Source organism: Molossus molossus, unplaced genomic scaffold (genome assembly GCF_014108415.1).
Source record: "Molossus molossus isolate mMolMol1 unplaced genomic scaffold, mMolMol1.p scaffold_m16_p_6, whole genome shotgun sequence".
Taxonomy (NCBI): domain Eukaryota; kingdom Metazoa; phylum Chordata; class Mammalia; order Chiroptera; family Molossidae; genus Molossus; species Molossus molossus.
This window is the reverse complement of record NW_023425399.1, coordinates 92,840,959-92,866,309: the sequence shown is the minus strand read 5'-3', so window position 1 is coordinate 92,866,309 and position 25,351 is coordinate 92,840,959. Positions and strand designations below refer to the sequence as shown.

The window sequence follows — 25,351 nt, the reverse complement described above, 5'->3', positions numbered from 1 at the left end:
ATGGGCAGAAGACAGAGGTGTTATAGAGGAAACAAGACTGGCTATGAGTGGGCAGCTGTTAAATATGTGTAAATTAAATGTGAGCATTCACTACACTATTTAGTGTTTAAATTTCCTTATAATTAAATACACACAGAAATATCAACCTTAATAAAAGCTGTGTTTTGCTTCTTGAAATCCAGATACCACTATGAATTCAAAACGATTTGGCAATTTTTTTGTCATTTTTTTTTTAAATATATATACATTTTTTTCCACTGTTGATTTTAGAGCGAGAACATCGATTGGCCACCTCCTGCATGTGCCCCACTGGGGATTGGGCCCACAACTTGGGCATGTGCCCTGACCGGGAATTGAACCGGCGACCTGTTGGTGCATGGGTCAACGCTCAACCACTTAGCCACACCAGCCGATTTAGCAATTTTTAATAAAGGTCTTTGATAATAATTGTTGCTATATACATATCAAGGCTTGAGAAGAGTTATCCCATATCCCAAAAGCACTGCAGACTAGTATAGACTATTAGGTTATGTTTGAGAGCATTACCCTATAAAAATTCATAAGTAAAAAATATTGCTGGATAAGTCTATCTCATTAGGAATTACAAAAATTCAAAATCCAGCAATATTTTGCGTCAACACAGTGTTCCTCCTCCCCTAGTGGCCTTAGAGGTATAAAAATATCTAGCATAGCCCTGGCAGGTTTGGCTCAGCAGTTATTGGCCTGTGGACCAAAGAGTCACAGGATCAATTCCAGTCAAGGGCACATAACTCAGCTGGTCAGGTCATGTGGGACGCAACCAATGGATGTGTCTTTCACACATGGATGTTTCTCCCTCTCTCTCTCTCTCTTTCTCTGTCCTTCCCTCCCTTTCTATCTGAAAATCAATGGAGAAATATCCTTGGGTGGGGATTAAATTAAAAAATATATCCAGCATAAATTTTGTGGTCTTTGCTTTCCAGAGGGTTCAAAACCACCTTCAGAAAATCTACAAACACACATAATTGTCAACAACTGAAAGTTTAAAGGAGTTTGAAGGAGAATAAGATGACCATGCATCTCTCTGTTTTAAAGGCCTCAAGGGCTTTTCAAGGCTACAATTAAATGTGGCTTGTTGTATACTGACTAATAGAGGAGATCTGAATTATTCCCAGCTGGTGCTGCACTAAACCATTTCTCATTAGAATTCCTTTTTCTAGACAGAGCGATGCAAGCTCTGCTGCCAGGTAAATGTCCTGGGAGAAATTGTCCTATCGCGAAACAGATCAGAAAGTAAATTTTCATTTCACAGAGGAGTCCCTGGGGGAACATTTTAATTTTACTTCTGAAAACACACCTAGTATATCCTCTTCTCTTCTGAAAAAATCTCCCCCCTCCTTCTCTTATACACACACACACACGCACACGCAAACACACATGCACACACACAGAGTCTATAATCAGGCTCTTGTTTAAAACGTACCCAAAGAGGAATAACGAATAAGAAGGTACCTCATCATCTGCCTGCCGCAGCCGGGCCACAGCATAGCGCCTCACTGTTGGGTTGGTGTAATGGGAGGACAACAGCTCCAAGGAATCTTCTACATCCATTGGCTTCCATTTCCCCAGCAGTTCCAATGCCTGCTTGGCCTCCTGAGGTAGATCCCAATTAACACATTTCAAGAACTTTGTCAAAGCCTAAAATAAAAAAAGATTTTAAAATTAGAAACAACAGCCTATTACCTGGGGGTAGGGAAAGTCAAGGGTGACTGGGCAGAGTTCCACGCAGTCCTGATGGAAGAGATGCAGAGTCAATGACAGACGCCTTACACCAGTGGTTCTCAACCTGTGGGTCGTGACCCCTCTGCGGGTGGAAAAACCCTTTCACAGGGGTCGCCTAAGACCATCAGAAAACACTTATTTCCGATGGTGATTCATAACAGTAGCAAAATTATAGTTATGAAGTAGCAACAAAAATAATTTTATGGTTGGGGGTCACCACTACAGGAGGAACTGTATTAAAGGGTCGTGGCACTAGGAAGGTTGAGAACCACTGCCTTACACTAAACAAAGTTCCACATTCCATCCTAAGAAAACAATGCAGGGCAGAAAAATAAAAAAGCACGTTGCTTATCACTTTACAGATCAAAATTCTTTCAGAGCACTATGAATTTTTAAAATTTTCTTTGGCTTTTCTTCACTATGCTTTTGTTATTTTAAAATGTTTTTGTTATTTTAAAATACTGTGGGCCTCAAGACATAGATGAGACATGTCTCATGCACTCTCAGATGCCTTTGAGATGACCTTCATTTTACAACATCTGCTAGTGACTTAAAAAAAAATAGCCAATAAGTGAAAGTCTGAAGCCAAAGGGTCGACTCCACACCACTAATCCCGGTCTTGAACAATCCTCCAGAGTCACTGGGTTTTCTAGATACTTAAATAAATTGATTATGTTATATCTCTCTTCACAGAAACAATCAAACAAAAACTCCACAAAAACAAGCATAAACATAGATAAACACAGAACAGTAGCAAATACACTGACTCAGCTAACTATAGCATCTTCCTGGAAGCTCACTTCTTTAGATAGATAGCATACTGAAGTTTTCACCAGACTGGCAGGTAAGTAAACTACCTTGGAGCATGTCACTCAGGACTGCATACATAATAAATGCTCTCCATCAGGCTGTGGTCCAGAGAGACCCGGGTTCGGTTCCCGCTAAGGGCACCAGTTTGTCCCCAGCCCTGGTTGGGTCACGCGGGTGGCAGCCACTCGATGTGTCCCTTTCACATCGATGTTTCTCTCTCTCTCTTCCTCTCTCTCCCTCCAACACTATCTGAACAAAAAATGGAAAAAAAAAAAGTCTTCAGGTGAGGATTAAAAAAATAAAAATAAAAAAAACATAATAAATGCTCTCTAAAGAAAGGTACTTGTAAAAAACTCAATTTTTCCAGGAAGTTTTCGGTAACTTTCAGCTCTTCCTTTAGTAGCTGCCTTAATCTCATTACCTTCATTTAAATTATGCTCTTCCAACTGCCAAATGCTTTTGAGGGCATTCTTATCTCTAAAACTGGAGTCTGCATTCCCCAAGGATAGCTATCCATGTCTTCCAAACCACCTGGACATTGTTTAGTACAGTGTTTCCTCTACAAATAAGAGCACATACTGCCCTAGTAACAGTCCATGCAATTATTTTTCACTTCTAAAATGTATTTCTAAGTTGAATGTGGAAACAAAGCAATATTTCTTAAATAACTACAGTGAAAGGTTTTCCATTTCATAGCACATCCACAGCCTTGATAGAAAAGTGTGGCTATGTGCTTATTTTAAGCAAATTGTGCAGCATGCTGATATACTCAGTTCAATGACCGAGACAAACTAACTTCCAGATTCTCAGATTTATAAACTCATTATTAAGATTTATAGCGTACACCACTGCCAAGACACTTAAGGCACTGGACAAAGATTTCCACAACCTTATAACGTTAAATGTTACAAAAGTAAACAAGGAGGGGAGGTAGTAGAATGAATACGAAACAAAGAAGAGAGGAATGATAAAGACAAACAGTATAAGAAACTGAAGACAATAATATTAATGACGATGATTCATCTTAAATCTTTTAAAGATGCTGTTTTGATCTATGTAAAGGTCCAGGAGTCAAACGGAATGTTATCGCTAGGCTTCACTGGAGTACACATACAGGCTTCAGAGCCAGTGTGTTAGGTGTCAAATTCTAACTCCCGGCTCCATCAATTATTAACTGAGTCATTTGGAGCATATTATTTAACTTTTAAATAACCAATTTCATTAGGTTGTGGTGAAAATTAAGTTATTGAATACAAATGTTTAGGACAGTACCTTGAACATAATAAACACTTGATAAATGTTAATTATTTTATTATCCAATATTACTGTGATTCTATTTCTGATGTTGAATCCAACATCAAATGTTAACTTTACCAACATATTACCATGTTTTATAATAACAGCAATGAACATTTTTGTTAACCTCCCTTTGATCTCAGAGTCACCTCACTGGTACCTCCTATTCTTACATAAGCACAATCACTTTAGAGTTGAAAATAATTTTATCATACATATTTCTAATTTTAACTTCTACCAGCTCAGTTACTGAAAAGTTCTACTTTGTTGCTAAAGAAAAACCTATTCCTCTACTCAAGATACGTATACCAAACACGAGTCTTCTACACCATCCAACCCCCTAATTCTCTGAGGACACCAACTTGGTGTCCTACAATTTCATTTAATGCTGACACTAACCACCTGGAGTCAGTGGAGATTCCAAGACTTAAGCGGCCAGTCTTACAAGATTACTTCCCATTTCAGATGACAATTCTGGGTCCCTAGGTTGCCCAGACTTCTGTCTGACTTGGCTACAAATCCAGGGTTTCTCACAACACCTTCCTCCGGTTCGATAATTTGCTGAATGGCTCACAGAACTCAGAAGTGGTAAACTGTAAAGGACACAAATGAACAACCAGATGGAGAGGTGTACTGGGAAGCTCTGGAGGAGTCCAAAGCACAGAACTTCTGTCCCCAGACAGTCTGAGGGGCCACCCTCCTGTCACATGGATGTGTTCACCGACCCAGAAGCTCTATGAACCCCACCACTACTGGTTTTTATGAAGGTTCCATTACATAGGTACAATTTATTAAATCACTGGCCACTGACCAGGGGGTGGGGCTGAAAGTTCCAGCCCTCTAATCATAAGGCTGGTTCCGCTGGCAATCAGCCCTGTCCTCCAAGAGCCACCTCATTAGCATAAATTCAGGGGTGGTTGAAAGGAGCTTATTACAAACAACAAAAAATGTTCCTCTTCATCCCTACTACTCAAGCAATTCCTAGGGTTTTAGAAACTGTGCCAGGAACCAAATACCAATTATACTGCAATATCACAGTTGTTTGTATTATTTCAATTCAAAAATGAAATCATATCCTCACCTTGCTCCTTCCTCTTGCCCTATTTCCTTATTTCAGGCACTCAGGCCTGAGGCCTGGGAGATGTCTCCAAGCCACTGTGCACATTCTCCTCTCCTTCCCTTGCCTTCCAACTTAGCTCTCAAAATCAGTACGCTGAGTCTTCTAATTATGTCACTTTCTTTCATTCTCAGCTCTGCTCCAGTCTGTCCTGGTTTGCCTGCCTTAAAACATCACTTGTTAAGACGCATTCCATTGCTTTAGTGGTTTCCCATTGCCAGTGAAATCCAACTCCCAGTCACAGAATCGGAGGCTCATCACAAGCCGACTCCACCTTTTCTATTTCATTACCATTCATGGATGGCTCAGAGACTTTCTGTCTCTTAACCTAACCCTTTGCCTTACTCATGCTTTTCTTCCCCACGAAAAATGATCACCACGTAAAAAAAAAACAAAAAAAAAAACCACCTCGAAACCTTACTCAAACTGGAAGACCAGTCTTTGCTCTGTGAAAACTCCTTCATATCACAAACACTGACTGACCTGTTCTACTCCACAATTTTATAGTAATTCCCTAAATGCTTACTGAGAGTAACCCTCAATCAATTACTATCCTGTGCTTTTGCATTTTGACTGTACATAAATATCCTTTACTTAAAATAGTTTTAGTTTATATGAAGACAGAGAAATGATATCTTAAGCCCATAGTTTCCAATAACAACTAGGTAAAGAGTTGATAACGAATGTTTGTTGAACTGAATTCACTCCCACTATGGTTTGCCACCAACCTTCTGTCAGGACGAAACACATGCTCTGTGTCCTGACAGTGCAGCTGTCACTGTCTCAGTAGCTAATTCTGAAGCAGCCTCTTCAGAACATTCAGTGTATCACTAATACCTTCCCCATAGGTGACTCTTCTTACTGCCTTTTCCTCCCAAACATAATGGGAAGGCATTAAGTAAACATAATAGTTAAGTAACATAAGTAACATAATAGTTATTTTTAATTAACAGTTTTATAAGAAGAAAGGTCATTCGTTTACCATGGTAAAAGCTAGTTTCAAAAAGTTACAATATTCACATTTGGGGTTCCATAAAAATGAGTCACTTCTTAAATGCTATGGACCACAAATCTTAAAATACTTCATAAATGTAACTGGTTTTGTTGGAAAAAGTTATTACTGTGCACTTTCTAGGTACAACATCAAGTCTAAGCTAGAGGGTTTTCATTCAAAGAACTGAAGCCTGGGTGTACCAGCAAGCCCTGTAGAGAAAAATAGGTAGAAGGATGAAATTTAATTAAAAAATAAGGAAGTATAACTTTGTAAGAACCAAACTTCCACCAATTTGTTTTCTAAGCACTGCTTTCTCTCCAGAAAATCTTTTTAGCCTCAGGGCCCCAAGTGCCAAATAACCTAAAGCACTGTTCCTAGGAAATCGACATTCTTCGTGTAAATAGATTAAGGGACAAGGGCGCAAGAGTATTTGTTTTCTACAAAACCCATTTTAAATTATTACAAAGATACAAATGTGGCTGTGTGAATAAGCTCTCTGGTCACTTCAAGGCCAAATATATTGAAAAGTGCTTTGCAAACATTAAAAAATCGTCCACTCGACCCCAGTGATCGTAAGAATCCTATAATGTGTCCTGAGAATGGAAGTTTCATCACCCACTTTGCGAGAACTTGAAATCAACTAGTTAAATGAAACTTGTCACACACTTTATATCACTTGAGCATTTTATTTCCTTTGCACATATCTAGAAGTAATCGAATTTCAGTGGGAAGTGACTACTTTTTAAACAAACCATTTTTCTTGCAAGCCCTTCTATCTAAGGCAGTTCTGCTCTGTAAATCTATTCTATGCTCCTTGAGCCTCTACATTCTAACAGTTTAATTCAATATATTGCTGTGTATTTTAGACAAGACTGTGCTGCATTCAAAATACAATTTCTGTGACCAACGTTATTCTTCATTTAACAGAGTATCACATCCTAACTCATTTTTTTATATAAAACACAAAATCACAAACCTGTGATTCTACCGATGAATATTTCCTTTTTTTGTGATGAAGAGAACAACACTCAAAGCTACAGTGAATTTAAAATTCTTCTCTCGTTCTTGTTATGGATATAAAGAGAACGAAGATGATCCAACTACAAAGAATTTCCAAAGGCCTCAATAAAGATAAAGATTAAAAGCTGAAGAGTTAGGATGAGCTGCAACTGTATTTTTATCTTTATTTTTGAAATGAAGAAAATATAATTGTTTCAGAAAGGCAAGTTAAAGCAACTAAAGACCATCTCATGAGATTGTAAAATATATTTATTCATTCTCACATAATTACAGAAGAGCCTTCTAACAGACATTAATTTTCCTTTGCTTCTCTGTTTTGCCCCAAATGCATTTCATAATTTCTGCTAAGGCATACGCATGATGCTGCAAATATTTCTTCTACAGTCCTCTTTTTTTGTCGTCACTGACTAATTCTAGTCTAACCCATAGATGTGAGCATATCTAGGAGAAGCGTTGATAAGCATTGTGATTCTGCATAGGTTCCTTCATCTAAGACTCAATCTTCCTCATCTGTAGAACAGTAGCAAAAACACTAAATTGTGGGGTTGTTGTGGGATATAAAAGATCCCTGACATAAATGGCTGTTTAATAGGTACTGGATATTATTATCCTATTTTAAGAGTCCTTGAACCAATGTTCTAAGAATTTACAGTCTATTTTAAGAATAAGAAGAGACTTAAAGTTCACTATCATTTAATCAACTCATAGTATATATGAGGAAATTAAAGCTTACACAGGTAAAGTAATCTGCCTGCAGTAAAAGCTTCTTAGTAGCAATACTAAGACTCAAAACCAAGCCACAGACTCAAGTCTAGGGTGACTACTTCATCATAATTCTGTCTCTCTAGAGACTTTATCTACTTCTTGGTTTCACTATGGAAAGCAAATGTCTAGTTCTGACCTAGCCTCTATCCTGCACTCCAAGCTGGCTGTCACTCTAACAACTCAATTTACACATTTTAAATTACGTTTCTCTCTACCCATACTTTCTTCAGAATTCTATAGTTCCTTTAATAATGTAGATACTGTGATAGTAAATCTAGGATCAAAGAAGTGAGAAGAAAGAAACGTATCACAACATTTACTCTGTACCTACTATACACCAGGTAATCAGGCAGGTTATTCACCTGTATTTTCTCACCTGTGAAGGAGGGTTTTACAAAGCAATTTGCCTCACCTTACCGGACCTGGTAATAATAAGTTGTAGTGCCAGAAACTAACCCCACGTCTCTATTAACTACCCCATAGAGTCACTGTTTACCTATCAACAAAGCAGGTATGTGTCTTTGTGTGTATACCTCTGTAGTTTTTTTAAAAAATGAAGTATCATATATACATATTATTCTATAAACATTATAAAAACATGACAAGACCTCTATATTTCCAAGGCATTTTGCCTACTCTTGTGCACTAGCAACATACTTTGTAGATACATTTAATATATGAAAACGTTCAAGAAACTTACTTTTTCTTGGTTAGTAAGATAATATCTAAACTTCCAAACAAGATCTTGTTCTTCATATGTGAGTTGCTTAGTTGGTGGATAACTCACAATAATCTACAACAACAACAACAAAAAGACAATAAATAAGTACATATTAATAATCACCTTAAATTTAAATGGATTGAATGCTCCCATAAAAAGACACAGAGTAGCTGATTGGATAAGAAAGCATGACTCATCTATATGTTGTTTACAAGAGACCCACCTCACAACAAAAGACTCACAAAGGTTGAAATTGAAGGGATGGAAAAAAATTTTCCAAGCAAATGGAAAGCAAAAAAAAGCTGGGGTAGCAATACTCATATCTGATAAAATAGATTTCAAAATGAAGAACAGGAACAAGACAGGGATGTCCACTCTCACCACTCTTATTTAACATAGTACTAAAAGTCTTAGCCACAGCAATCAGACATGAAGAAAAAAGTAAAAGGGATCCAAACTGGAAAGGAGGAAGTGAAACTGTCATTATTTGCAGATGACATGATATTATACATAGAAAACCCTAACGACTCCATCAAAAATCTACTAGACTTAATAAATGAATTTGGAAAAGTAGCAGGATACAAAATTAACGTCAAGAAATCGACGGCATTCTTGTACACCAATGATGAACTCACAAAAAGAGAAACTGAAAAAACAATCCCATTTACCATCATGCCAAAAAAATTAAGATACCTAGGAATAATCTTAACCAAAGAAGTAAAGGACCTATTTGCAGAAAACTACAGGACATTGAAAAAAGAAATAGAGGAAGATATAAAAAAAAGTGGAAGCACATACCCTGTTCATGGATCGGAAAAATTAGCATCATTAAAATGTCCACACTACCCAAAGCAGTCTATAGATTCAATGCAATCCCCATCAAAATACCAACGAAATATTTCACAGAACTAGAACAAATACTTCAAAAGCTCATATGGAACCAAAAACATCCCCAAATAGCCACAGCAATTTTGAAAAAGGACAAAGTAGGAGGGATCACAATACCAGATATCAGGTTATACTACAAAGTGACTGTAATCAAAACAACCTGTGATTGGCACAAGAACAGGCATATAGACCAGTGGGACAGAACTAAAAACCCAGAAATGGACCCAAGGCAATACTCTCAATTAACATTTGACAAAGGAGGCAAGAGCATACAGTGGAGTAAAGACAGCCAATTTAATAAATGGTGTTGGGAAAATTGGACAGCTACATGCAAAAAAATGAAACTAGACCATCAACTTACACCATACACAAAAATAAAATCAAAATGGATTAAAGACTTAAATGTGACCCGTGAATCCATAAAAATTCTAGAAGAAAATGTAGGCAACAAAATTTCGGACATCATACGGAACAGAATTTTCACTGATACATCACCTAAGGCAACAGAAACAAAGGAAAAAATGAACACATGGGACTACATCAAACTAAAAAACTTCTGCACAGCAAAAGAAACAATTATCAAAATGGAAAGGCAACACACTGTACAGGAGAACATCATTGCCAATGATGTATCAGATAAGGGGTTAATTTCCTATATATATAGAGAGAGAGTGCTCATACAACTCCACAAAAGGAAGACAAAGAACCCAATTAAAAAATGGGCAGAGGAGCTGAATAGACACCTCTCCAAACAGGACATACAAATGGCCAAGAGACATATGAAGAAATGTTCAACATCACTAATCATCAGAGAGATGCAAATTAAAACAACAATGAGGTATCACCTCACGCCTGTCAGAATGACCACCATCAACAAATCATCAAACAAAAAGTCTTGGCAAGGGTGTGGAGAAAAGGGGACTCTAATACACTGCTGGTGGGAATGTAGACTGGTGCAGCCACTATGGAAAACAATATGGTGTTACCTCAAAAAATTAAAAATTGAACTTCCATTTGACCCAGTGATCCCGCTTCTAGGAATATACCCTAAGAAGCCTGAAACACCAATCAGAAAGAATATATGTACCCCCATGTTCATAGCAGCACTATTTACAATAGCTAAGATCTGGAAACAGCCCAAGTGTCCATCAGTAGACGAATGGATAAAAAAGCCGTGGTACATATACACAATGGAGAAGAAAGAAAGATCTCTTATCCTTTGAGACGACATGGAGGGACCTGGAAAGTATTATCCCAAGTGAAATAAGTCAAGCAGAAAAAGACAAATACCACATGATCTCACTTATATATGGAATATAATGAACATAACAGTCTGTGGAATACGGTAGACCCAGAAAGTAGGGCACAGACTGACATCCCTCAGAAGAGGGGGTGAGGGTGGGGGGTGGAAAGAGATAAACCACAGAACTTATATGCATGAATGCATGACCAATGGACATGGACAACTAAGCCAGGGATGGGGCGGGGGTGGGGTGGGGAGGGGGTTGCCAATGGGGTAAAAAAGAAGAAAAATCTGTAACAACAACAAAAAAAATTAAAAAAAAGAAAAGAAAAACTACTTTTGTCAAATATATTCTTCCCATATATTTCCATTTCTTTTAAAAATTTTCATTTATTTAAATATTTCTATTATGGAACTACTAAGGAAGCAAGGGGAATGTAAGACATAAATTTACTGTTCTTATCTGTCCAAAAAGGATATTATTAGGGTGAAAAGGGGAGAAAGAGAGAGATGAAAAAGTCATCCTCCATATAAGTATGTAACTACAGAGTTAATTTAATACAACCAAAAATGAAACAAATGAAAATAACTAAAGCCTCCCCCCTCAAACAGGAAAAATCCCAACAATACATGTTTCTCTCATCATGTCGATATGCACAATGATGCATGTCTGCAAACCAAGGCCTCTTCTCAGGCAACCCACCTTAGGACCAGTATCTAAGAGCACTATGTTGTGAAAGTATACACTATTTGTAGCTCTGTCTCCAGAATGAATACATTTACTAAAAGCCCCAAAATAATAATACAACTACGGAAATTTAAAACTTTTGCAGTTACTTTGGGTTCATTATCCTGGGGGGAAAAATATCTCACAAAAAAACACAAAAATATCTCAATTGCGTTTAAGTGAAGTAGTATCACATCCATTGTAACCAAAATACCCACTTAATTATTTTTAAATTAATATTTTATAAATTCTTACGTTTAATTGATCTCTTGTGGCAGCATTAGGTTTGAGATCATGGTCAGAAGGTCCACTTCTTAAACTCCGGGCAAGCTTGTGGTGTTTGCTCTCAACCAAGTTCTCCTATTAATTATTTTAAAATATTATTCAACAATGCAAACTTCACCAAAAGAAAGTTTCAATAATCAGTTAGAAATAGAAAAGTAAATAGCTAATTAAGACCATTTTCTAATACTTAATATCTTATTTTAGTTACAACTTGAATCTCCTACATGTTTTTAAAACACATCACCATTCTGAGATAAAGAAACTAAGCTTTATGCTTCACTAGTGCCGTAACATGCACCTACCGGTCCAGCTTCTTAAAACATCTACCCCTCATCTTCCAGGCATTCAAGGTTTTTATATCCTCTCTCCACTCAAATGCCACCTTCTCTCTAAGATCTTCCCTGATAACCCACACTAAAGTATTGCTCCTTTCTAGGAGCTACTAATACCTTGTGATACATTGTAGTACTATCATCTTAGCAGTTTAACTTCTAATAGTAACTTGAGGGCAGAGACAATAACATAATAATTAAATATACATATTTGGTGTTGACTATTTTACCTATAGTCAAAATGTTTTAAACATACTGTCTTTGCTTAAGAGACTTTTTATTTTTGCATGTGTGAATTGTCTGTTCGTGTCTTTTCCTAATTTTCAATTGGCTTTTGGTCCTTTGTTTTTCAGAATTTAAGAGTTCTTATATATTAGGTATTTGGCCCTTTGCTATGTAGGTCACAGACAATTTCTCCCAATTTATTAATTGTCGTTTGACTTTGTTTTGGTGTTTTTGCCATGCAGTCAATATTTTTAATATAGTCAAATTTATCAATCATTTCTTTTCCAGCCTCTGGATTTTGACTCACCATTTGGAAGTTTTTCCCTGTGCTGAGAGTAAAGTACAGGTAAAATTTAATTTTTTAACATTTAAGTCCCTGATTCATTAGGAGTTTTTCCTTATGAATGGTATGAAGTATGGATCTAATTTAATTTTATCTTTTCCAAATGTCTAATCAGTTCCCCAGCACTATACTTCAGGGATGACATGCCACTTTTATCATATGCTAATTTCCATATTTACTTGGATCTATTTCTGGGCTTTTTATTTGGTTCTACCAGTCCATCTGTACATGTACATGTGCTAATATCGCACTTGTAATTATAGTAGCTCTACAGATTTACCTGACATTTTGGTAGGAGATACAAAAGTTAACACCTGTGATCCCAATATGACAAAATATGTTGAGTCTTGGTCATTTTGAAGGTAACCACAAAGTACATCTATTTATGTGTTTCAAAATCCAGAATGTAAAATATACTTCGATTTTATAGTGAATATTCAGTTTGTCAAATTTAGACATATTGACTCAATTTTATTATGCTACGCATAGGCTCTGTGAAGGTATTAGGGTGTTTGTTTCTAAAAGATTCCCAAGTGACCTTCATTTTCTAATCTTTTGTACCGTTTACCCCCTTCTCTTCCTCTGATGTTAGGTCTTTAGTCATTACTTCCTGCTTCAATGACCTGTATTTACCTCAGTCATCATGTGGCTACTTTAAATCAAACCTGGTCTGATTAGAAAGGTAACTAATCTAATTACAAATGGTTCAGAGTGATGTAAATGAGTTATAAGCATAAACATTATGATATCTATTATGTGTCAAAAGGATTTTTTGCCTGGAACTTTCTATATCCAAAGTCATCGAAGTAAAGTTCTGCTGCAAAACAGGAATTCTTACTGCTCTTTGCATCCGAAAGAACTCTCTCAAAAGTTCAACAGGGAGTCACCTCCAGGTGATCCAAGACATCATGATTCAAACTGAAGAGTTCTAGTAGCTACAATGATCTGCCTTATGTTGCAACCTAAAATTTTCATCCATCGATCCTTTCACATCCTGGTATAAACCGATTCCCCTTCAGAATGATGACAATCTTTCAAACACAAGCATACTTTGTTTTATTGCGCTTCACTTTATTGAACTTCAGATATTGCAGGGTTTGTTTTTCATTTACTGTTTGTTTTTTATTTTGTTTTACAAATTGAAGGTTTGTAGCAACTCTGAGTAAAACAAATCTCTAGGCACCATTTTCCAATAGCATTTGCCCACTCTGTATCTCTGTTACATTTTAGTAATTCTCGCAATATTTCACACTTTTTCATTACTATTATATTTGTTATAGTGGTCCAGAATCAGTGATCTTTGATGCTACTATTATAATTGTTTTGGGGTGCCTCAAACCCACTTCACAGGACAGCAAACTTAATTGATAAATAATGTAAGTGTTCTGACTGTTCCACGGACCAGCATTCCCCATCTCTCTCCTTCTCTTCAGGCCTGAGACACAACAATATTGAAATTAGGTCAATTAATAACCCTACAATGGCCTCTAAGTGTTCAAATGAAAAGAAGATTCACACATCTCTCAATTTTAATCAAAAGCTAGAAATTATTAAGCTTAGTGAGGAAGGCATGTCAAAAGCTGAAATAGGCCAAAAGTTAGGCCTCTTGTACCAATTAGCTAAGTTGTGAAGCAAAGAGAAAGTTCTTCAAAAATATTAAAAGGGCTACTATGGTGAACCCACAAATGGTGAAAATAGCTCTCCTGCTGATATGTAGAGTGTCAGTGGTCTAGATGGAAGATCATACCAGTTACAACATGCCCTTAAACCAAAGTCTAACCCAGAGTGTGGCCCGAGTTCTCTTCAATTCTACGAAGGCTGAGGGAGGTGAAGAAGCTGCAGAATACAGTTTAAAGCCAGCAGAGACTGGGAAACCAGAGAATTCGTGTGACTTGCTTTATTGCAATAACTGCTTTATTGTGGTGGGGTGAAACCAAACATGAGGTATCCCCATGGTGGGCCTGCACCTGTTCTTCCAAGTCCTCGCTACATGCCCTGGCTCTTTCAAGAATCCACAAAATGGCGCCCAACACTACACTGACCTTATTTTTACATGTTAATATTTCTTGTAAAATCCCACCTGAACTTGATTCCAGATAGCTGAAGTGGATTTATAAATCACTTTTAAATAACTGAGGTACTGATAGCCATACTTTTTAAAAAGAAAGTACATGATGTCGATCTGTCATAATCACTCTGGACTGAAGCATTTTCACAAAAAATTTGATAATAACTCACCATGGACATTTGAGGGTCAGGAACTTTCACTATCTCAAAGCTTGTTAAAATTGGAGATGACTCATCACCATCCTGGATTATAGTGTAATAAATTTTGAAAAAAAGAAATAAATAAAATTGAACCAAATGGCAAAAAACAATACATGATAATGTATACTCAAATGTATTTTAATTCTATTTAATGAGCATCTTTCCTTCCTTTCAAAAATGAATCTTCTTTCAACTACATTTAAAAATACATTTTTGTTGTTGTTGTTAATCCTCACCCAAGGATATTTTTTTTTCATTGATTTTTAGAAAGTGGAAGGGAAGAAGGGAGAGACAGAGAAACCCTGATGTGAGAGAGACACATCAATTGGTTGCTTGCTGCACATGCCCTGATCAGGGCCAGGGATCGAACCTATAATCCAGGTACGTGTTCTTGACTGGGAATTGAACCCGTGACCCTCTGGTGAGTAGGGTGATGCTTTAACCACTGAGTAAAACCGGCCAGGGCAATACATTATTTTTTTACCTTTTGTTGCTGATGAAATATTTTGAGAAAAATGAAATCTAACAATAAAAATCAGTAATACAGTTTTTAGAGATATGAGGTCTGAAAATCAGCAGATGGTTTTTATCTTTTTTTAAAACTCTGTTTATAATAACAGGTGAAAAAGAATATGTCCAAAATATCAAACTCAGAATAAGAAACCACAGAACTAATCAAAATATTATACAATGGGTGAGTTGTATCACTTGCAAAAACTACTAACTAGATGCTGGTAACTTCAAATTATAACAATTGAGTTCCATTCAAAGAAGTAGAATTTTAGGTGTGGGGTTCATGTTATTCAAGTTTATATACAGCTAGAGACTCAGCAGCATTACTTCTCAGAGGGATTTCTACTGCACACAATGCAAACTTGAATAATGAGAATTAGTCCACCAACTCTTAAGAAATAAAGCTGTCGCCTTGGCCGGTTTAGCTCAGCAGTTAAAGCATAAGCCCTTAGACCAAAGAGTTGCAGGTTCGATTCCAGTCAAAGGCATGCATCTCGGTTGTGGTTTGGTCCCTGGCCCTGGTCGGGTCATACAGGAGGCAACCAGTCGATGTGTCTCTCACATTGATGTTTCTCTCTCTTTCTCTTTCTCTCCCTCCCTGCTACTCTAGCTGAAGATAAATGGAAAAATATCCTCAGGTGAGGATTTAAAAAAAAGAGAAAGAAAGAAAAAAACAAAAGAAATAAAACTGTCTTGTTGATACTACCATTTTTTAAGAATCTCGGCTTTTATTTTGATCCAATTCAGGCAAGAAAGGCAATTTAGTGTAATAAAATATCACTGCATACATACTAGAAAAACTAAACAAATTAAGATAGAAGTTCATTTCCTCACAATTGTACACCTAGCATCAAGTTTTTCTGTCCATTTCCAAACACTACCATAATTCCAATTTTAGACATGTGCAACAAAACCAGGCAACTGAAAGCAGGGAATATTGTGACTTTACTTAGTTCAGTAATTGAGTCTTAGAGAAAACCACAAATTCCCACCGCTGTTGTTTAACAGGCTGGTTCTCAGTCACAACACCAGAAAGCACATTTATCAGCCCAAGTGTGACAAGTAATCTTCGCTAAGGCTATCTGTCACAAAAGACAGGTGACAAGAAAGTCTATTTCCATTAGATTCAATACACTGGCCCAGCGATCTTTACACTAAGTGGAAATATGACAGGATAGGTACACAGGCATTTATTTATGGGCAATTTTTCAAGAAGCAATAGAAAGGGGTCAAGAACCTTTTGAAAAATACTTGAAATTCTTCTAATTTCTATTCTGTTATTATTTCATCTATTATCAAAACTGTCTTTCAAAAGACCCTTCACATCTCCAATGTTGTAAATTACCACCTCCATCAGCATTTTTTTTGCAATATAGATTCCATACGGGCAAGGAGTACTGCTTCTAATGAAATTACATATGGCATAAAGAGTAAAATGTAATTTTATTAAAATGTATTGGTGACAAAATTTCACTCACCTACATTTTCCTCTCTTTATAAGGTCATTTTTCTAATGCATTCATAAACAATCTATCTTTCTATCTCCCTTTTTCCTCAGGAAATATTTCTAAAGTAAAAAGCTGAAACAAGTTAATGTTTCCTAATATTTTACTAAAAAGAAGAAATATAAGTTCAAAGGAAACATGAATATTAACTTGAAAAATACAGAAGTGATCATAAATTAACTACACAAACCCTATACCTTCATTATAAAAACATCTTTCAAATAATAATTTATAGTTATAAATATATACATATTTTAAAATCACTTGTGACGGCTTAACACACTAAAGTTATAATGTGATTTAAAAGTGCCACTTCTAATGAACAAATATACTGCATATAAGCTTAGCTAAATGCTAGAAAAAATATTATTCTATTATGCCATGTATCAAAAGTCTGTTTTAATTCACACTGATTTAAGCATTTGTCTTAGTATTATCTACAATGATTGCAGGTACATGGTTTATGTTGTTTTGAACTATGCATAAAATTATTCCTGTCATACTTAAATAAAGACCCTTTAACAAGCATTTAAGGCACAGACATTTTCTAGTAGCTACATACACCACTTTTCTTTTGCATAGTGAACAGACCAGAGAAAATTCAGAATTGTATACATTATCACTCAGCCTACTGATAACATAATTTTCTTAATTCTGCATATATTGTATAAATAAATACTGATTTGTGAAGTCTTTCATAAGCATACTTATGTTTGGTCACATATAAAATTCCAATACATTATATATGTGTGTGTGTATATTTTTTTTTCAGATAATAAGCAATCCTTAATTTACAATAGCTTATCACTTAAAAATGTATGATTCCCTCATTTTATTTTTCAAATGAATTTTAATTGTTAATAAAGCTATTACTGTAATATCCTACTTGCCAATTTTCAGAACAATTAATCAAAAAGTTTTCAATCTCTTGCATATTTATGGAATTCTGTAACCCAAAACTGCATTCCATGAATGATTGGCTTTTGTAATCTTGTGGCTACATGACGTGATTTGTGCATACATAAACAGCTGCTGCTGACAGCTGTCTGCTGCTATCCTGCAACCAAATCATTCATGTCAGCAGGAACGACAGTAATTTTTTTTAATGTTTCCTCTTCCCTCTACTTCAGAGACCATAACAGTTCCAAGGCAAATACCTTTTCATAATAAACAATACCATATTCCTTATCATCGCACTTGACACAGCGAAATTCAACCATCAAGTACATGAAATTAGAACTTCGTTTTTCACTCTAAAAAAAAAAAAATTTATGAAAAATAATCATCTTCAACATTCTCATAAAGGATCAGTATGTATCATTATTTCCAATTCAGTAATACATGTATCTATCAGGTGCAACTTAAAATGTAACACATTTTCATTTCATAGTATAAATGCACTGTTTCATATAGCACTACTATCATAGCATGTACTATGTACTATTACCCTGTACTGTCCAACTCCCTCCTAAAACTCAATGACACTGGTTATTTATTCAGTAATTTAGATTTTATCATAAAAAATATTGATGTCTTATATACACTGCATAAGAACTATTTAATTTCAAATATAATGATGTTTTGGACTTCTAACAATTTTAAGTAAAGAACAGTTTACCCTTAAACCACATGACTACTCTAACAATTAGTACAAGTGTGACAAAAACAGAAGTTAAACAAAGTGTGTAACGAAGGACTGAGGCTATTTGAACTTAACAGACATAAATTTCTAAGTTTTAAAAATTTATAAATGGTCTTGAGATGCCATGCAGTCATTTATAAATTTTAATCAATTTCTTAAGTATACTGGAAAATAGTTACTTCTTCCTTAACATAAAAAATGTCAATTCTGTGTATAAATTTGTCCCCTTCAAAAAACAGGAAATATTATGTTAATAAAGAAGTGAAAATTAAGAGAAGTCTAAAAAGGTGATTAGTCTTGACCCAAAACAATTTTTAAAGTGGTTTTAAATCTACATGTATAAAACCATATCAAGGTTTAATGACATCACTTAAATTGTTCAGCTTTATAAAACATATTATACTCAATTATAGTAAGTAATGGTCTCCTATCTTTTAAGGAGTGGGGTGGGAGAATGAGAAGGGCCAGGCAAAATAAGCCCCAAGGTTACATTTTCTATCCTAGGGAACCTACGCTGAAAAATAAAAAAAAAATAACAGTGAAGCACTTTGATTAAACTATTTTTGGAATGTGACTATTATAAAAATTCAAAAAAGTAAACTTTTTTTCCAATTTGAATATATGAGAATGTACTATCATGAATAAGTTTGAAAAAGATGCTCAGTATTCATACTGAATATAAATGGTGTTAAACACCACTAAAAATAAACAAAAAGGAACAATATCAGAATATAACTTTTACAAGCGTCAATTCCTGGTCAGGGCATATGCCCAGGTTGTGGGCCCGATCCCCAGTGGGGGGCATGCAGGAGGCAACCAATAGATGTTCTCTCTCTCTCTGATGTTTCTATCTTTCTCTCCCTCTCTATCTAAAATCAATAAAGAAAAAAAAGTTTAAAAAAAAAAAGAAAATTTTCTTTCTCTTTCCACCTCCTGAAAAGTTTTCAAAGAACAGTGATCTGTAGAACAGTGATCTATAAGCTAGGCATATAACAAAACTGTTATTTCTCTTTCCTGATGTAATTAATATAATTGTTATATCAGCTCTCTAGATACTAAATGTTAGGCCAGACATTTAGCATTTCGGTGTAAATACACAAAAGAGAAAAACTTTTTTCAGAAAGAATTTTATTGGTTATCTTTTAAGTAAACATATTCTAGACCAATACATAAAAGCCCATGAAATAAATCAACTACTTGAACCATGCGACTTTATTAAGGGTGCAGAGTCCTAAATGCAGTACCTAAGACAAGGAATATCTTAACTGGGGCAAGGAGTTGCTCAAGATGATTGGAGGTAATGAATATGAGCTGCATACAGAGAGAGAACACACAAGTGAGGCATCACACTTACAAAGGCTTCACTTATATAATATTTAGTACACTTATAATATCCAGTACTTACTTCATGATTGGTCAGAACATTAAGATACAAGAAAGGCACATATTCAAAGTTTTCCACTACACATTATTCTAATAACTCCACATTTGTGAGATACCTGGCAATAAATAATTCTTCTCAAAAAATTCTTGATTTAGATAATTGAGAGAAAATATTTAAAAATAAAAAAGAGGGATTCAACCCACCTCATTTATCATTTCAATTTCTCTAAATGTCAATCTGTCCAGCCAATCTACTTTCACCATGTGTCCTTGCCGATGGGCTTTGGTGAGCTGCAGAACAAATATAATGAAGAAAATTTTAACACAGATCTCACAGAAAGTAGGAGGAAAACAGTGATGTCCATCACCCCCTTTCAGCATCATACTGGAAGTACTAGCTAATGTAATGAGAGATTGGGAAGAAATAAAACCATCTTTGTTCACAAATGACATTATCATCTACATAGAAAATATAAAAGAATATACAACAACAACAACAAAAATCTCTCTTAGTCCTGGCCCGTTTGGCTCAGCGGTTGGAGCAATGGCCTGCGGACTAGAGAGTCCCGGGTTCGGTTCCCGCTAGGGACACATACCAAAAAAAAATATAAGAATTATTGTAAAGCTACAATATCAAGACAGTTTGGCACTGGCAAAAAACAGGCAAATATATTAATGAAAAAAAGAGTGTGGAAATAGGTCCACATAAATATAGTTAACTGATCTTTGACACAGGAGCAGAGGCAATACAATGGAGCAGTTAGTCTTTTCAACAAAAGGACTAACTAGACATCCACATACACACACACACATACAAAAGAATCTAGAAACAGAATATACATCCTTCAAAAATTAACTCAAAATGAATCACAGACCTAAATGTATAACTACACAACTCCTATAAGATCATTTCTACTCTGTAAAAGACACTGCCAGGAGATTAAGACAAGTCATTGATGAGAGAAAATATTTGCAAAAGACACATCTAATAAAGGACTGTTATCCAAATTACACAACTTACTATTAAAACTCAACAATAATAAGCAACTGGATTAAATAATGGGCCCTTAATAGACAACTCACCAAAGAAGATATACAAATGACAAACATGCTTATGGAAAGAAATTCTGCATTAAATGTGTCAGAAAATGCAAACTAAAACAAGATATCCCCAAACACCTGTTAGAATAGTCAAAATCTGAAAGACTGACATCAAATATAGCTGAGGATATGGGACAACAGGAACTCTCATTCACTGCTGATGAGGACACAAAATGATAAAACTATTTTGTGGCAGTTTTTTATAAAACTAAACATAATCTTACTATATTATCCAGGCATTGCACTCCTTTGTATTTATCCAAAGGAGTTGAAAACTTATGTTCACACAAAAACCTACATATGAATATTTATAGCAGCTTTACTCATAATTGCCAAAACTAGGAAACTAAGATGAATGAATAACTGTGGTACTCCAGACAATGGAGTATTATTTGGTGCTAAAATAAAATGCGCTATCAAGCTATGAAAATACATGGGGGGGGGGGGAAGGACATGGAGGATCTTTAAGTGCATATTACTAAGTGAAGAAATCTTATCTGAAAAAGCTACATAATGTATGATTCCAACTACGTGACATTCTGGGAAAGATAAAACTACAGAGACAACAAAAAGATAACTGGTAGCTTAAGGTTAAGAGGAGAAGGAGAGTTGAATAGGTGAAGCATAGAAGATTTTTAGGACTGTACAACTACTCTGAATTATATTATAATGATGGATATGTGTCATTATACCTTAGTCTAAGCCCATAGAATGTACAACACTAAGAGTGAACTCTGTAGTAAACCAACAACTTTGGACAATAATGATGTGTCAGTGTAGGTTCATCAACTGAAACAAATGTACCACTCTGCTGGGGAATGTTAATAGGGGGAAGACATGCATATGCAAGGGCAGGGGTACATAGGAAATTTCTGCACCTTTCTCTTAATATTGCTGTGAACCTAAAATTGCTCTAAAATTGTTATGTCACCTTCACATTTGATATGTTCCCATACATAAAAGAAACCATACACAATTATCAGGATAAGACTTCACTATCCTGATTCATCATTATGTTTTCTTAAACAAAAACAATTAAAAAAAAAATTTTTAAATATCCACAATCTGCCATCTAAATATGCCCAAAAAAAGTCATTTTCACTCACTCCAGAATTAATGTTTGTTGCTAATATATATTACTTCCTATATAGCATATTCCTAGCTTCCATGTATGAAAATGACCATTCTCAACCTTATGAATAGCAACCAAAGAACATATGGTCAGGACAGTGGTACCATAAATTGGTAAAGCCACTTTGGAGAAGTTTAAATGATTCTAGACACAGTCACATTTGTGCATCATTATTTGCAGTACTAAAAATTTAGACTTTATAAAAGGAGGGAAATGCCTATCAATAGTGGGAACTGTTACGTGAACTATAGTAAACACAGTATAAAATACTACAATCAAAAAGAAAGGAAAATCAATACACCCTGATAGGGAAAGACCAGTACAGTACAGCTGAATGCAAAATCAGCTGCAAAATGAGAGGTACTACTTACACTATGACTGTTTGTTTACGAGTCTGTTTACTGCACCAGACTCTGAGACTAAGAGCAGAACTTCTAGATATTCTTCTGCTTGAATTGGAAAGTTACTACTCAAAATGTCCCTAGCTACCGATTTGCCGGATACTATGTAGCAAAGTACCCCATATGTAGCAAAGTACCCCAAACCTTTGTGCCTCAAAACATTTATTTTATTATTTCTCTTGATTCTTCATCTTTTTGGGGGCCATCTGGATATTTTTTTCTATTGGTGCAACAGGCTCTCACGAAACAGTTGTCATTTGGTGGCGGAAGCTTCACTCACATTTCTAACACTTTTGTGGAAAAGGGTGGGCTCAGCTGGGAAACCAGGGTGGTGGGGCCTTTTTCTTTCTGCTTATCCTCTCAGTGCTGCTCCCTCTCTAGCGGTGTTGCCCACAGGGTAGTGGGACCTCTTACAGAGTGACTCATTGTTCCCCAAATTGCTAACACAGAAGCTACCAAGTTGTCTACAGAGTTAAGCCTATAACAGGCATAGCGTCACTTCAGCTGCACCGTATTGGCTAAAATGAGTCACAGGCTAGTGAAGATCAAAGGCAGAATGATATGAGTATCAGGAGGCATGTTTCCTCGAGGACCATCTTTGGCGATGACGAAGCAGAGCACCTACCTGCTGGGAAGCCCAAGCATACATTACTGACTACTCAACTGCGGAAGAGCAAAGGGAGAGGGAAGCTGGCAGAGTAATCTCTTGGATGCACTTTAAGCGGCAGGGAAAGTCTAGAATTAGTTTTCATAATTCCTAAATGATTGGCTCCTGCCTTCCTCTCCAAAATAATCTCCTGCAACTCTCCAACCGACACACTTCACTCTAACCACCCTTTTCAATTTTTCAAACCATAAAGTCTTTTACTTTTATGACTCAATGAAGATTAAATAATCAAATACTGGATAAAAATATTTTACTAAAATGTATTAAAGTTTTATAAAACTATAAAGCACTATGTAAATTTTAGCAGCTCTTGTAATTAGAGCCATAATCTATGGCACTTCATCTCTTACAAGTGCTGAGAACACTGAGACAGATTTGGGTGTTTTCATCAGTCGAGTAGCTTCTAGTTCTCTCCAGGCTGGGAACAGCTATACAAATGAAGACCAAAAATTAACTTTAACAATTTATATTTCATTTTGGGTCTGAAATGTCAGTGACCTAGATCTTTCTAAAGAGAAAATCTGCATTCTGTTAAACAGCAGGGTAAAACTAGTCCAATCTGTTTCAAATCGCATGTGAAGAAACAATCCTCACCAGGGTGCTCATCCTCAGAATAAGATGGGTCAAAAAGTCAGAGACAGTGTCATTTTTCTCCTTTTTAAGGAACACAGGTTTCTACAGAATTCACTAACTCACACAGAGCTCAGAAGAGAAGCCCACTGTCACGGAAATAACAGCATAATTATTGAGCTCTAACTTCTCCAAGAAAAACAGCAAGGGGTTTTTAAAAGCTACTTAAATAAAATAATCTGTAAGAACCAAATAACAATAAGTCCAGGAAATTGGTTGGAGTAATCATGTATTATCAGATTTAATGGGAAGACAGAAATGCTGTCTCTCAGATTAGTAGGTATTCAATACAAGTACCAGGGACAGAATTAAAAGTAGGCCAACTTGCTACACTGTATACAGACTGAGAACGGCAGGGAAAACTAATGTCACACCAAACAGTGACCCCTGGGAACAGACAGATTTCCATGATCACCACAGTTCACAAGTCATTGCTCCTTACTCGTATCTGCCCTACTGGACTATAAATTTCTTAAGTGCTAGAGCTATGAATGGTTGCTAGAACCTAGCATTTATTAGTCCAATGAATATTTTAATGTAGAGAGTGAGAGAATGGAAAACAAATGTTTATTTATTTGGAATTCCCCCCTAGAGTTTGGGGGAACAGATGAGGGAAAGGAGAAGTGAGTGATACTCAAAAAAAAGCAGAAAAAAGAACTACTCATGCCCTTGGTCACTTTTCCCTAGGACTTATATAGACAGAGGCCCACCCCATTTTTTTGCACTTCACTGTATTATACTTCAGATGTTGTGGGTTGTTTGTTTTAACAAATGGAAGGCAAAACCCTCCACCAGCAAAAAGACCATGACTCTTTTTATTGAGGTGATCTAGAACCGAACCCGCAATATCTCCGAGGTACACCTATACTCTTAACATAAGTATATATCACTTCATTGTTGTTGTAAGTTTCAAACTTCTGTCAGGTCCTCTGCTCTGGAGATAATCACAGAGTGGGACACAAAAGCAGCAAGTTCCCTTGCCCTCACAGAACTTAGAAGTAGGAAAGGGTAAGCCATTCTCATGGTAAATGCCTGTATGAGTCACTCAAAATGAAACCGTAATATGAAGGTAATGAACGGAGCTCCTGAGCAGGCCTCTCAGGCATGTAACATTTAAGCCGAGACAAACAAACAGGATGAAATCTTCCAGGCGAAGAAATAGCTTGTCTGCGGGCATGTTAGTGAGCTTGATGTGCCAGGCATTAAAGAGAGATCAGGTTCATAATCCTCAGTAAACATTTAACTTAATAAATCAAATTATCTTCAAAGTGGAGAGGAGGAAGGTCTATACATACATGAGATACTTACTAGGAATCAATTTTCTTGAAGTCATCACAATCTAGATTTTCCGTTACAGTAGACATTACACTTAAAAAGCCCGAAGTGCCTTGGCCAGTTTGGCTCAGCACTTAGAGCATGGGCCTGGGGACAGAAGGGTCGTGGGTTCAATTCCTGGTCAGGTCAAGGGCATGTACCTGGGTTGCAGGTTCAATCCCTAGCCTTGGTCCGACATGCAGGAGGCAACTAATCCATGTGTCTCTCACATCACTGTTTCTTTCTATCTCCCTCCCGCCCACTCTAT

At 36.1% G+C, this 25,351-nt stretch overlaps 1 protein-coding gene across 3 annotated transcripts in view; it reads right to left on the bottom strand.

The window, feature by feature from the left end:
- PIK3C3 (phosphatidylinositol 3-kinase catalytic subunit type 3) overlaps positions 1-25,351 on the bottom strand; it is a 146,998-nt gene that overhangs the window by 91,892 nt on the left and 29,755 nt on the right. For all 3 annotated transcript variants that reach the window (XR_004957057.1, XR_004957058.1, XM_036244741.1), the window contains exons 5-10: positions 20,043-20,129; positions 17,971-18,066; positions 14,766-14,837; positions 11,598-11,702; positions 8,464-8,556; positions 1,492-1,677 (exon numbers count right to left, since the gene is read on the bottom strand). Coding sequence is in view for 1 of the 3 variants with exons in the window: in XM_036244741.1 (XP_036100634.1) it covers positions 1,492-1,677; positions 8,464-8,556; positions 11,598-11,702; positions 14,766-14,837; positions 17,971-18,066; positions 20,043-20,129 (639 nt within the window). In the remaining 2 variants the exon portion in view is untranslated. The remainder of the gene's footprint in view (positions 1-1,491; positions 1,678-8,463; positions 8,557-11,597; positions 11,703-14,765; positions 14,838-17,970; positions 18,067-20,042; positions 20,130-25,351) is intronic.